A 14,940-nucleotide genomic window follows, 5' to 3' on the forward strand; every position below is an offset into this window, starting at 1 on the left:
TTCGCCCTGCAGTACGAGCTTTTCCATTCTCATTCTGCTGAGCATCTCTCTCTGGCGGGCCCCTGCGCCACCGGGGCTGGCCGAGACGTTTTGAGTGTGCGATGCGGAAAGTGTGCAGAGTCAATTGCAGACTATGTATAGCCCCGTCCGAGTGCAGGTGCGTGTGCAGCCGATGTGTAGAGACGGCTAAAGTGTCCAGCGGCCCTTTCGGAGTGCATCCTTCTGACGCATCCCCAACTCTCAGCGGAATCTAGCATTCTGCTGCATGGGCTTTGTTCCGGCCCGGGCTCAACAGCGCCATCCATCCATCTATCTGTCTATCCCACTCCAAGGACTCAGGTTATCTGGGTTGTCGAGGCGGTGGAGCCCCTCCCGCCCCAACCGCGGGCAGAAGGTGCATGATCTGGGCTGTTGATCGATGCGTGACAACAGCGAGCTGCAGTTTGGTAGCACTTAGCCATCATTTATATTCAAAGAAAGCCGATTATACATATTTAAAAACAATTCCCCATTCACAGATTTTTTTAAAGAACAAGAACAGAAACTTCTCTTGATCTGAGATGAAACGGTGATTGTAAGAATGTGAAAATATCCTCACTAAAGAGGGTCAATCAGATCCACCAGGCAGCGCACTTCCGATGTACAAAGCACCTTCACGTTTGCCCAATGACAGCCAAGGCTCGGATGTCACGACTCCTTCCTCCAGCTCGAACCCTGCAGTATCGTATTGTGGCTAATTACCCAACATGTGGTTCACTCGGTACCTTTTGGATGGGAGAGACTGGAGTCATTTAACTCTGTGGCGCTGCAGCGGCAGCAGACGTTGCCCTCCCCTAATTACATCTGGCATTCATCCACCACTCGGTTTGACTTCATTACGAGATGGAGGTATTCGCTCTTCAATGACTTCTACTCAATTACTCTGCCGAGTTCCTCCACACAATCAAACTAAACTATACGTTTTGTAATCAAAGGCGGCTTTTATACCGGCCCGGACACATTACACCCTATTGTTCCACTCAATGTCCTCTGCCGTTTAGGCACGTTGCGGTTAATTCCGTCTGTCAACACCATTCTTCCCCTCTTACCAAGTGTTCTGCTGTAATCCTCACCAGCTTGATTGTTCAATTTGTACTTTTCATTCGACTCTCGGGTGACATTTATGAGGTGTTTTAACACACTGGCTGGTACGCAAAAATGCTACACCTTCTTTCCATGCGGCAGCTGTTCACTTTCTTAAAAAATATTAAACAATGTGTGCAGTAAAACACAAAAGATTTTTGTCTCTGGATATGAAGTAAGTCAAAACTCTCAGGCTATGATTACGCAGGATTTTATCTTCTGCCAAAACACGAGATTTAGCTGTTCGTGCCGAAGGTCCCAACAACTCAAGGGGCACATGGAGCTCAGTGTTGTTGTGGTTGCTATGCTACTGCCTCAAAGAGCTATACAGTAACATCTGGGCCAATGACTACCAGTGACTCATCGACTTTCAGTGCAGTGGCATCGTGTGGAAATCACAGTTTTTGCTTATCATTGTTGTTTCTCTGTCATTTCATTTATGTCCATTAAAAAGGTCTTCCGGTCTCGATATAAACACTATAAACTACCATGTGTTTTTTTATTTTTAGAATGAATGTTTATTTATTGACTTATCAGAAAAACGATATGCTATTTCGTGATGCAAATCTAGATATGAAATGACCTATATTGGGATAGAAGATTTTTGCCCATAACAACATGTTCTCATAACAGCAATGAAAATGATAAAATCAGCCAAGGTTTACGCGACGCACTTGGAAACATCCAATTCCAGAGGGTCTTCTGCTTTTTCACGAGTTCAAACACCCAGGGAGGCACAGCCAACATCCCAGCATGCACAGCTTGCAGTCGGGAGGCACCGGCTGCAAACATCTGCGCCATAAGGAGTGCCTTCCTCAGAGATCCCTATCTGGGTTTAGACAGAGTGCTTTTTAGTGTGTTGATAAAATAGCACCGCATCAAGTTATTCGAGGAATTTCGGGGGTTGCCGAAAAAAATCTTTGTTTTACACACTTTTGTGAGATTTCTGCCTCTTATCTCTCTCCCCCTCAAATGTCTCGGCGCTGACTTTCGGCTCCCACACTGTTCACGTCATGTTACATGCACAGACCTGACAGCTGAGTACCTTTCCCCTCAGAGAGAACATGTTCTCAAGCAAGTTTCAAGTGTGTGTGTGTGGTGAGGGGGGGGTGGGGGTTTAAAAACCACAGGCTGCGAGTCTGAGAGCAAACACAGTAACCACAGGCCACTGAGGTGATTTAATTATAAGTCAATACAAATGACTTTTCCCATCGAGACCCAAGTTTTCGTAATTATTACCTGCCAGCAATTAGAGCTTCGTTGAACATTTTTTAAAGCATAATGGGAAGTGCATTTGATTAATACAACGAGGGCAGAGGAGAGAGAGAGATTTCCGGCAGCGTAATGTACGCTAAATTTCAACCGAATGGTAATTCTGAAATCTGCAGTGAGTCGAGTAAATTGCCTTTTCACCTCAGCGTGGATCTTTCATGCCAACGCGAACCTAGTGCTCAAGTTTTTCCTGTAAACATATAGATTTCATTGTGGCTTTCTCTAAGTTTGCCTACTTTTGCGGGCTCTGCTCAGAACGTGCTGCATCAAGGCTCATCAACATTCAGGTCCATCGTGGAGAGACACTACGAAAGCTAAACTTCTTTTCAAATGAACACGTTTCAACCTTTTCTGTTTTAAAACGCCCAAACTGGGACAGGGTCCTTTCTCTCTCTCTACCTCTCTAACACACTCACCCCTAATTCTCTCTCCATCTCTCTCTCTCACCGAATGCTCTCGGCTCCGAGTTCAATGTACCATAAAAGAAGAACCACTAAGTAATAACACTTCTTTCAACCACGTAGTCGTTATAAGAATGCATTCTGGACAAAGAACACTCAAACCACAAAGAAGCCGGCATTGCCAATAGCCCTCAAAAGACAGGAACGGGCTTCTTTATCCAGGACAAATATAGACGCAATTATTTCCTAAAAAATGGGCAGAAAATTGCAACACCATGCGGCCTGTGGAAACTGTGCCTTGGTGTGATTCTGTCAAGAAAATAATCTTCTTACCAGTTTAGTTTAAAGAGCCACAATCAGATGTCATTACCGCTCTCCGCCATTGTAATGTGTTATCAGAGTGACCATGATGGGAATGGATCAAAGGACAATATCCTCACGGTCATTATGGGTTATCATTATCAACTCTCTGGAACAATAGAGGTCCGCTCACACACCAGAATCGCACGTTGGATTTCTTTCATTCAAGTTACATGTATTTTGATATACTTCACTTGCTTCTGCAGAAATCAGAAAAAGACATCTTTAAATATGAAGATTACCTGTGCATCCACTACGGTGGCGTTGGCCAAGCTCTCGTTGATGAAGACATGAACCATGGTGGTGACACAGAGGGAGGGAGCCCCGCTGTCATTGACCCGGATCACCAGGCGATGAAGGCCCCTGTGGCGCCGCTCCAGGGGTTCAGCCAGGGTGATCACCCCATTGGTGTGGCCGATCTCAAACAATCGGAAGGGATTTCCCCCCACGAGGGAGTAGCAAAGGTCAGCATTGGGGCCAGTGTCCGGATCTATGGCGGTCACGGTCCTGACGATGGTGCGGGCACTGCTGGCGGGTGGAAGGAGGGTGTAGGACTCATTGGCTGGGGACGTGATTGAAGGGGCGTTGTCGTTCTCGTCCGTCACGAAGAGCGAGACCGTGGCGGTGGCGGTTTTGCGCGGCTCCCCTCCGTCCACGGCACGGACACGGAAGGTGTAGGAGGAAAGCTTTTCCCGGTCAAACGACGCCGAAGAGAAGATAGTTCCTGTGTTGTTCTCGATGGAGAACACCTCTTCTTTCTCCTTCTCACCGTCCTCGCCGTCCACCTTCTCCCCCGCCTTCTTCTCATCGACTCCATCCATCTCGATAAACAAACTGATTTCCGCGTTCTCGCCTTCGTCGGCGTCGGTCACAGTGACCATGCCGACCGGACTGTTGGCGAGCAGGTTCTCTTTCACGTAGAATGTGAAGATTTCCTGGACAAACTTTGGCGCGTTGTCGTTGCGGTCGGTCACCTGAACGACAACCGTGGCTGAACCTCGCAGGGAAGGTGTGCCCTTGTCCTTGGCAATCACCCGTAGTTCGTACCTCTCTCGCAGCTCGCGGTCCAGAACCCCAGTGGCACGGATATCTCCGTTATCTGCATCGATGTAAAATGGCCCGTTTCCAGCAGGTTCCAGGGAGTACACGATCTCCGCATTCTTGCCGCTGTCTGCGTCTGAGGCGACTACAGTGACTACTCTTTCACCAGGAGAGTTGTTCTCAGCGAAGTGGACCTCCACGACGCTCTGGGCAAAGGCCGGGGCATGGTCATTGATATCCACCACTCGCACCATCAGTGAGCTGTTGCTGGACAGGCTGGGGCTGCCAGAATCTACAGCCACAATGGTGACGCTGTACTCCTTGGTGGCCTCGTAGTCCAGCAAGGCGGAAGTATGTAAAAAGTATTTTTTCTTATTCCTGTGAAAATAATTAGAAAATAGATTTCATGAATGCTGTTGCTACTGTAAACGAAAAAAAATACATAAATATATTGTCAAATGAAAATACTAGTGCTCCTCCATTTTAGACGATTAGCAGGAAGATGTCGGTAGACTAACACCATATTTTAACAGTAGCCATTGGGTTGCTCTGTTTATAGGGAATGTTTTATTATATGCTAACAAAATGCCAAAAATAATGAACATTTTGTTTTCATTTCCCAGATGACATGGTGACATTCTAAAGGCCTTTACACTTCAGGGGTGTGATGAATAAACCATATTAAAATGCAAACCGGCAGCTATTAATTTGCAACTTTTTCACCTCTTTTTCAATAATAGGTTCAAATAGATTTATGCACGGGAATTCTTTACACCCAGAACAGCGTCTGGTAATCTCTTTGAGGTAAACTGTTTTTTGGCCTTAAGATATTGTGAGCTGTTTTATCAAGTTTCTTTTTATTTGAGTACATTTAAGTTCCAATTCTGTTAAACATCTACTCAGTGTCCTGTTTATATTTAGGGCTTTTATTGTGAAAGGTAAGAATGGAAGAAGTGGATCTGGCCTATGCTGCCTTTATCAAGGTTGAAAGGACAAATAAAGTATGTTGTCTTGTTTTGGACCACAAATCCTCTTTCTTGTTGTACACTGTAGTCCACATTGTGAATATGTCTGTTCCAGCCAACATCATTGGTTGATGCTTGTTATTTGTGTTGCAAAAGCTCAGAAAAATTCGACCTTGTTCCGGCAAAAAACGTACGCCCTCCCTTTTCACTGCATAATAAAGCCACAAAACCCCACATTCACAAAGCTGGATAGGGACCAGAACACAACCACTGGAACATTTGCTTTAAAAATGTCTGAAACCCTTAATTGATCGTGAAAGTGGTGGGCAATCAATTTTCTTTGAATCAATCAGCCAACTAATCCTTTTAGCTCTATAATGCTTTGGTCTTTAAGACACACTTGATTTCAAGAGATCTTGCTGCAGGACTGCAGACAATAAGACTGGGGAAACTGTGACAGGTTAAATCTACTAATGAATTTGCTAAGGACTTATCATGATTAGACTCTGACTCAGACTTTCTTTCATCAAAGACGACCCTAAAGTCAATTCAACAACCAGCCTTATTGCACAGGTGATATCTTGTGGCAGTGATATCTGAAGATGGCCAACTCTAATCCCCTCATTCCCTCCATTCAATACCTTTAGGAAACATCTTTACAATTGACGGAAGGGTGCTGGCATTTACAGCCTGCACTGCAGTAGTAATATAACAAAGTAATATGACTAAACACGCTTGCCTTTAATGAACGTTTATGCAAACAGATTGTATGACATTCAAACTGCTCTGTAGCCTGGGCAAATGAGTGTGCACCCCTTGAACCAACGCAACAGCCCTTCACTCTCCTCAGAATTCGCTGGGGAAAATAGAAATTGTAGTTACTCCCTCCTGGAGCAGTAGTGTGGGTGAGACTTATAGCAACTGAATGCTGAATGTGTAGTTGTCATGGTTAGAAAATATTGGATAAAAACAGTACCTCTGAGCCTCTGGTTCAGAAAAAAATAAATTATATATATATATATAAAAGACATACATACTGTTTTTTAATTAATGCTTTCTAATGGATATCTTCTCATTAGGGACCTTCTCTCAATGAATTAGAACCAGTTTTCAATTAATTGTTTTTGGTATCTGCAGTTCTATTGCTTAATGGCACATATATTATTAGCTTATTGTGTACATAGTTGTGTCTGTGCCCCCTCAGGTAACGTGGCACATTATACTGAGCTACTATTTAAAATGCATCATTTCTTCATGATTACCTCATCATTATTTGGCATTTTGTGCTCCCTCAAGACAAATTGGTGCATCATCCATACCCGAATGCCCAGGACTGATCATTAGATACTGGGTCATTACTTCAGTATCTAGCAGTCGGTTTTCTTAGTAACTTATGATCTCGCATGTAATCCTTTGTTTCAGTGTAGTAATTGTCCCCTGCAGTGGGTTTCTGCAACAGGCCGTGACGAGTTACCTTTGGTTTGGCTCACCTTTCAAAGGCTTCGTCAGCAGGTAGGGGCGGGAGCGCCGTTTCACCAGCTGGCTTCAGCGTGAATGGGACGTCTCCCACGACCGTGCACGTCACGGCCCCATTCTCCCCCTGGTCTCGGTCCGACACCTGAACCAGAGCCACGGGCGTGTCCACCAGGACGTTCTCCGGCACCAGGGCGACGCCGTCTCGGACTGGGATCCGTCCGATCTTTCGGATCTCCACGATGGGCACGTTGTCGTTTTCGTCCCGGACGGCCAACATCACGGTGGTGCGGTCGGTGCGGGGCGGCTGACCCCGGTCTCTGGCCGTCACCGTGAACCTCAGCTGCGCCACGTCTTCCCTGTCGATCCTGTGGAGGACGCTCAGCCACCCGGTGGCCTCGTCCAGGCGCAGCAGTCGCCGGACGGACTCGGTTGCCGCTCCAAAGACATACTCCACCTGCCCGTTGACCCCAATGTCACGGTCGGAAGCTCTGACCTGGAGGACGGGTGTACCTGGAGGGGCATTTTCTTCCATTTCCGCCTCATATGTGGACCTCTCAAACTGAGGGCTGTTGTCGTTCACATCGGTGATGGATACCCGAAGCAGGGCTTGGGAGGAACGCGGTGGGTTCCCCCCATCTCGAACCCTGAGGACTAGCTCGTAGGAGTCCTTTTGCTCGCGATCCAATGTGCCTTTTACGATGAGCTGCGGTTGCTTTTCGCCATCTGGTATATCTGCAACTTGCAGTTCGAACACAGTGCTCCGGGGTCCTCCTCCGCTATCGCCACTTCTACCCCTCCGGTCCCCGATGCCCTCCACTCTTCCGATGGGGTTCCCGGCGGTTGCACGTCTGGACGAACTTGAACCTGCCCCGCCGTCTTGGATCAGCTCGTAGCGGTCGATGCCGTTGCGCCCAAAATCCCTGTCTGTCGCTGTGGGCAGCAGGTAGAGGGTTCCTATCGGGCGATTCTCCTCCACCGAGAGCTGCAGCACAGGTGAGGGGAAGGCAGGCGTGTTGTCGTTGATGTCGATTATGACCACGCGGCCCTCGAACAGGTCCACCCAACTCTGCAGAGGGCCAATCACTGACACCTCGAAGTCCAAGAAGCACTCATTCTCGTCAAATATCATCTGGCACTGCGCCAGCTTCTCCCGGTCGATGCGCCGCGTGCCCGTGGTCAGCTCACCCGTCACGTTGTCGATCTTGAAAAACTCTGAGCCGCTCTCCAGGGCGAAGGTGACGTCCCCGCTGCCCGTGCCCGCCATGAGGCCCAGGTCGGCGGCCACGTTGCCGATCTTGATGTCGGGCGGGCCCTCCTCCGCCACCCGGTACCGGAGGGCTGAGTCTGCGCCCGGCAGCTGAGTCAGCAGCTGCAGCGCTAGGACCACGAGGCTGAGAGCCTGCGCCGCGGAGGAGTGCACTGCGCCAAGCCTCTGCATGGCTCCTTCTGCCTCCCTCTCTCTCTCTCTCTCCTGTTCTCCGCTGCCTGCCTCCGAGCCGCGGCTCCTCTCCTCTTTATTGGCGCGTTGTGGTCCGGTGCCGGCTGACAGCGTGGGTGTTTGATTTATCCGTTTCTCCCCTTCTTCTCTATCGCTCTCTTCGGACCGCCGCCTGAGGTCCGGGGGAAGAGCTACCGCACTCTCACCGTACAGCGGGGCTCTTGTTCTTCTTGTCCTCCACCTGGACTCTGCTTTTTAATTCTTTGTCCAACTTCTACAATAGTAATAATATTGTCTTGCCGGGCTGGTCGCGCCACAAACATATCAAAAAGACCATCCTGCTGCGAGAAAAGAAAAAAGAAGAGCCAACTAATTCACCAGCGTTTGATTAAATCCACTTCACTCCTTCTTCTTCTTCTTCTTCTTCTTCTTCTTCTTCTTCTTCTTCTTCTTCTTCTTCTTCTTCTTCTTTTCCCCCGATAAACTAGAGAGCTGTCTCGCTATATATCAGCTCATGATGCCATTTGTAAGTTTTCTTTATTTTGACATTGTTTTTTAAATTCCAGTCACATGTGGGACAGCAGCTTTTCCCCCCCACAGTTCGAAACTGCAATGCAGCATCACACAAAAGAAGAAGAAGAAAAACACAGAGCTCAGCTCTCCGGACGCCGAGGAGAGAATGAACTCACGTCCCCAAAGAGAGGAAAGGAAATCAGTTTTGGTAACCCCCCAAAAAATACAAATGTAATAAAGTCTCTGGGATGCTGATGCTGCTACTGCTGCTTGGGTCTCTTCTTACCTTCAGAAGCCGCTGCTCTTCTGTTTTTTCTCTCTCTCCTTCTTCCCCGCAGTGGAGCAACGTGCCAAGAGAGGATTCCTTCACGCAAGTTGGGACAAGAGTGCTTTTCAGAGCGAGTTTTTCCCGATTTTCTGATTTTATTTTCCCCTCATCAAACGAAAAAAAAGAACAATTTATTTGAGCCTCTAGAAGAGAGATTCCAACCTCCTCATCATCGTCGTGAAAACCAGCGTAATCCCAGGCAGCCTGTGTTCGGGATGGATGTCTCGGTGTCGGACCGAGTGGAGGAGATGCGTCTTTTTCCAAGAGTCCCGCATTCTCTCTCTCTCTCTCTCTCTCTCTCTCTCTCCTCCACATGCAACTCCTCCTCTGGCTTTTTTTTCTCCTTTTACCTGCACTGCTTGGGACTGTTGCTGCTGATCCCCAGCGATGCTGCAGTCTCTCTCTCTCTCTCTCTCTCTCTCTCTCTCCTCCTTGCTACTGCAACATTTCTTCCCCAGCCGCGTAACTCGATCGCTGAGCTGTAACCGGAGAGGCAGCAGAGGCGGTGTTGGGTCGCCCGTGTGTGCATGTGTGTGTGTGTGTGTGCATGTCGGTTACCGGGGACAGACCCCCCCCCCCCCCCTTGTCATAGGAAGATTAAATGGCTCGGTGTCCCGGCTGCTGACAGCTCCTGGTGGGAAAATATCTTTATTCACACATTCATACAGAGGACAAAGAGAGACTGGGCTAGTTGATCAGTGGTGTTTCTGCTGGTGCAGCTATTTTGCGGGGCAAGTGTGGAGGGTTCCATTCATCCTTTCCTGAAGGAGGCAGAGATGGTCACTTATCGCCTACTTAATGGAAAATTGCCGCGATGTTCTGGCCCACAGTAATGTATACAAAAGGCTATACACTACACTGGTCTAATGGTATACTGCAACCAATATTGTAATAGCAAATACATAAATAATATGACAAACATATTGATAGATATTTCTTTATTTATAAGAAACATACAAGTATATAAAACGACTATTTTACTTACACTTTTCGTATATATATATATATAATATTTTTTGTATCTTAAAAAAAAAGAAGGGTTTTCTGTTTCTTTGTTGCCAGTGTCCTCCCCCTCGTACACAGACACACGCGCACACACATGCACGCGCAGTGCTGTGAGGATGCTGTTCTCTCGGCGGACCAACCTGCTCGGTGAGGAGCGCATTGCAGCATCGGGTCTGCTCTGCTGTAGCCTACTGAACACCACCGGGGCTTCCGCGCCTCTGCTCGTCTCATTCTCCGAGCCTGTCGGACTCGGGACCAGACTGTGCCTGGCTAGAAAAGTAGAGGGAGCCCCCCCCCCCCCCACCCCCACCCCACCATAATGCTGTATTGACCGCGTGAGAGGTCTGTGTAGCAGCTATTAGCGAACAGTTTATGGCTGTGCAGAGAGTAAACAAAGACTGGCCAACTGCAGAGAGGCCTCTCTCTCTCTTTCTCACCACACACTCTCTCTCTCTTCCTTTTTCATCTGCTGCACCAAGAACAACTTGTGTGTGTGTGTGTGTATGTGCTTAACATTCCAGAGGCACCTGCACGTGTCCGCTCCAAGCGCACCCACGCCCTCTGTCGTTCGACCTACAAGTGCGTGTTTTTTAGTTGTTTTGTTATTTATTATTTCCCTCGAAATTAGTCGCGGGATGTCGCCTTGTGCTGTGTGTGCTTTGACTTGCATCGACATGTGGAGACTAAAAAGGGGGAGAGGAAGTTAAAGAGAGATGGATGTGTGCATGCAGGTCAAGCAGTTCACTTTAACTTCAGTTGATTTTAGAAACATTTTAACCGAATAGAGAAGGGGAAAAAAAATCATCTGAAATAAATCTGCGGGCTTGAGCGTGCCGTTATATCCAACCCATTAAGACATAATTGAGCACGAATCCTCTTTCATCAGCAAATGAATTGCGATTTCAATTTGCATATTGAATAAAAAGTGAACTGTGTGTGTGTGTGTGCGCGTGTGTGTGTGTGTGCGTGCGGGTGCGGGTCTGTGTGTGTGTGCGCGCATGTGTTTGTGTGTTCTGGTAAAAGGCCGGGTGTTCTTCTTCTGTGAAACATAACCTGGATTGACATCTGTTTTGAGCTCCGTGTTTGCTCCATCCCAGAAGAGGAGCTTCACCATGGCCCACCGGGATAACTTTCTCCAAGGCATATGTCGGCTCTTTGCACTTCCATGCATCCATCTATTCTTTATTTTTGGGTTAGAGGAGCACACAACACAAATCAGAGCAGCTTGGACCCCCCACCCCCCTTTCCTACCTGGTAGTTATCATTTCCTTGGATTTCCAACTGCTGGTAAAAAGAAAACAACGTTTACACGTCAGTGTAGGAATAGACAACAGGACCAGCCAATTAGCAATCAAACATTCTAGGACCCCAAATCAAGGGTTGAAGCCCAACAGTTATGGAAGTACAGAATATGTTCTGACCCAAAGTGGCAATAGGAGCTGTGGTTGATTTTAGAATGTCTATCTGGGTGCAAACAAAGCATTTATTCTCAGAGTCTTGGTTCAATACTAACATGTCCTTTTTTGAAGAATTGTAAGCAGAGTTATATTTTTGGTGTGTAAACACAACAGAGAAAAAAAACCTGGAATGCAGCCGTTCTTCTGGGAATGTCTCCACAGACACACAGTTAGTAATTTAGCAAAGATATACATGGTGCAATACTTCAATACTTATCAGTGGACCAGAAGGCTTGATCGGCAGAGTTACCTCCCTCCGATACTGATAGGGACCTAACGGATATGTATTTAAATGAACATCTTTAAGATAGACGCTTTAAAGGGTAGGCAGTGTTCTATGTTTATCTCATTGTCACTGAATCCTAGGAACAACAAAGCACCAGCTTGTGTCTCTGTACTTTCTGACTCAGCCACAAGCTCATTGGATTCCTACTGAAGGTGTAAACCAGGTCACACATATACAGCACGAGCCTGAGCAGGAATATGACTCACACAAAACTTAATGCTGCATTTGTCGGGTTCTAATTTTCAGCTGCGGATTAAGTGAGGGGCTGACTCCAAATAAACAGCTGTGTCCACGTTCATCAGACTGTAGGAATGTGGCTCACTGATCCATATTGGACAGCAGTGGAGGTCCATGGCGCAGAGGCAAGACATCCGGCTTTTCACAATGCTGGCGGTACTTGGATGAATTCATATAGTTGGAATTCCTTGACAACACAAATATAATGTATAATTAATGTCAACAATGTTTCACAACTGGTCTCAAACAAGTAGGGCAAAGTGGTTTTTCGTCCTCTACTTATTTGTCTTGACGCATTGACGCACACCAACACAGGACTTTCACCCAGGGGACGAGTGTTCGCGTCCCAATGTGTTGTCGATTTATTTTGAAGTTATGCGCTTCCCAAACTATGTTAGGGCTGTTGACATCTTTCTTTGTTCATGCACTTATTTTTAAGCCCAGCCGTGACTAAGGCGTTATTTCTTCTCTGCTTTACATTCTCAAAACCTTTTGTCGACCGCTTTCGTTGCCATTACCTTCACGAATGTTTTTAAAAAAACGCAATTCAGGACCGTCAGCGTAAGAGGTAAAAGGCAGGAGGCATGAGTGAAAGACTACTTTTTAATTATTCATCCAATTCAGATTTCAGCCAGTGTTATTTCATAATGGATCTCCAACTCAGCTGAAATGTAGACCAGCTCTGCAGAAATTAACTCACCATCTATGTTGCACTGCCTCTTCTTTTTTTTCTTCTTCCTCTCACATTTTCCACGCAAACGGCAGCATAAATGATCCCTGGTAATTGTTTATTGATTTTTCCCCTTTGGTGCAGGCACACAAATGCAAGTCTGCTGTTAGATCTAAGAGGCTGTCTGGTGACACACCACTAATTGTAATGTACTTGTGGCACATTTGGTTGCTAGAGCACCAACCCTAATGACGGAGCCTCTAATTAGTTTGCTCTCTACCGTGGTAGACCTATCTACAGAAGACTATGCATCAAAGGCCTTAACGACTACAGTGACCTCCGTGGTCAAAAAGCACTTTGACAGTCTTGTGCAGCCCCCCCTCTCTCCCTCCCTCCCTCCCACACACACACACACACCCCTGGATCCTTTGCAAGTTGCCCGTAAGCAGACCAGATATATGCTGAGGGATCCCACCTGGTGGTGGACTTCAGCTCAGCGCTCAGATCCGTGAACTGCTTCACGCTTGGCTCCGTGCCTGCCTCCACCTGTCACGGGATGAGCAGCTCTCTGATAGGTAGGGGGAGAGCAAATGATTCTGGGGAGGGCCAAATCCAATACCCTGACAATTACCTGGGTGAAACCCCAGGGAAGTGTGCTCTTTCAGCTTGGGCAACCCCAAACAGCCACGAGCGGAATGTGCTTTAAAACAGCGCAGATGGGGGCTGACTGGAGAGGGGGCTCCACCTCTCTGCGTGCCTTTACCTTACTGAGCACAATTGGATTCCTGTCAACCCCAGTCTGAGCCAAAGTAGAAAACCTATTAATATTCCATCGTACAAAATGGAAGATGGAAAACGCACGTCTTGAGCTAATGGAGGAAATGTAACTATTATGTTATTACTGAGTCAGTCCCATAGAGTCTGTATAAGGAATTGACATTGGCGTCGGGATTTCACCCATTTTTTATTTTTATTTTTGACTGGCGTAGTGAAGCCTAGACTTCTTGCCATGTGGTTTTAAGGTCATTTCTCAGAGTAGGACCAAGGTTAAATCCATTCCTATTTGTCGCGATAGAAAAAATTAAGTATTGCATTTTAGCGCCAATGTGGGTCACAATGCTTCTTTTATATCGACATACATTTGCTCTATAATATTTTCTGACATGCATTCCCCATGTAAACACTTCCAACACAATTGTAAGAGCTTAATCCCGACTGCAAACACTTCCAGCAGTGGGCTGTATTAGGTGGAATGCCAATTAGTAGCTTTTGTCAGCCAGATTCCGCCTTGTAATCAGCAGTTTGATGTCTTTTTATAAAGCAACATGAAACAACTACTGGAGCTCAAAGGAGGCCACATCATTCACGCTCTAACTGCAGGAGTATCAGTCAAAGCTGTTAAAATATTCAATGTGTCCAAGGGAAGAGTCTCCAAAATCGTGACAGCATATGCCAACTCAGACAAACTGCAATGACAAAGAGGAACAAGCTGAAACGAACCAGCAGGGATATGACACATTTACAGAGGTTTACAAATGCTGCTAATTATCCTGCAATCTACCGTGGCCAGCTGTTGTAGTTTTTTGTTACTCCATTAACATTTTTATTGAGTGCATCTTTCCTTTGTCTACACATTTAAGCTGAATTTAAACTTGTACTGCTGCATGCAGCGTCCCAACATACTTCTGTATCAACGTCCACTCATTTGACCGTATGTTGCTCCACAACTTCAACGCTTTGCTAACGGTTATTTTATACGTTACAAATATCTGAACCTAAACCACAATCTTTTCCTGAACCTGTGCAAGTATTTCTGTTGCTTAAGTAAAGCTAAACATAAAGTAAATGTGCATGTTGGAAGTTTATTTTGCAAAGACATTGTGCATTAAGAGATGTGAAACCAGACACAGCCAAACGGCACACACCAGAAATTTGAGTTGAGATTAACAAAATTGATGTACAGTATTTGAGTTGTTTAGGTTCTTACATATTTGAGACATTCTGAGTATTGCTGACATTTAAAGGTGGCAATTGGAGGTACAGTAACACTGCATCTATTTGAGGTCTAGCTTGTAAGAGGGAGGCAGAGGAGTTACCCTTTTGTTGAATGGAAGATCAAGCAACCTTAGGTAAGTGACCTAGTAACAGAGGCGAGGACATAGATACATACTTAGACTGAATATTAGTACATCAGCAGTCACCAAGTCCATATCAAGGCTCACGTACACAGCAGAGGTGACACTGCGGTTGAGTTGATAGTAAATGAAATGTTCACACAGCCTGTGATTCTATCTGAGTCGTGTTCTGATCTACGCCCTGTGGCTTTTACCTCGGGTACATGCACAGTAGTTTTCGAGATCAAACGCTCT

At 46.5% G+C, this 14,940-nt stretch overlaps 1 protein-coding gene across 1 annotated transcript in view; it reads right to left on the reverse strand.

Annotated features, from left to right (window-relative positions):
- Positions 1-8,075, reverse strand: part of pcdh7a (protocadherin 7a) — a 43,106-nt gene extending 35,031 nt beyond the window's left edge. Inside the window, exons 1-2 of the mRNA XM_056410290.1 lie at positions 6,652-8,075; positions 3,398-4,574 (exon numbers count right to left, since the gene is read on the reverse strand). Of these exons, the coding sequence (XP_056266265.1) occupies positions 3,398-4,574; positions 6,652-8,075 (2,601 nt within the window). The remainder of the gene's footprint in view (positions 1-3,397; positions 4,575-6,651) is intronic.
- Between the last annotated feature and the right edge of the window lie 6,865 nt (positions 8,076-14,940).

This window comes from Pseudoliparis swirei, chromosome 24 (genome assembly GCF_029220125.1).
Source record: "Pseudoliparis swirei isolate HS2019 ecotype Mariana Trench chromosome 24, NWPU_hadal_v1, whole genome shotgun sequence".
In the NCBI taxonomy this organism is placed as follows: domain Eukaryota; kingdom Metazoa; phylum Chordata; class Actinopteri; order Perciformes; family Liparidae; genus Pseudoliparis; species Pseudoliparis swirei.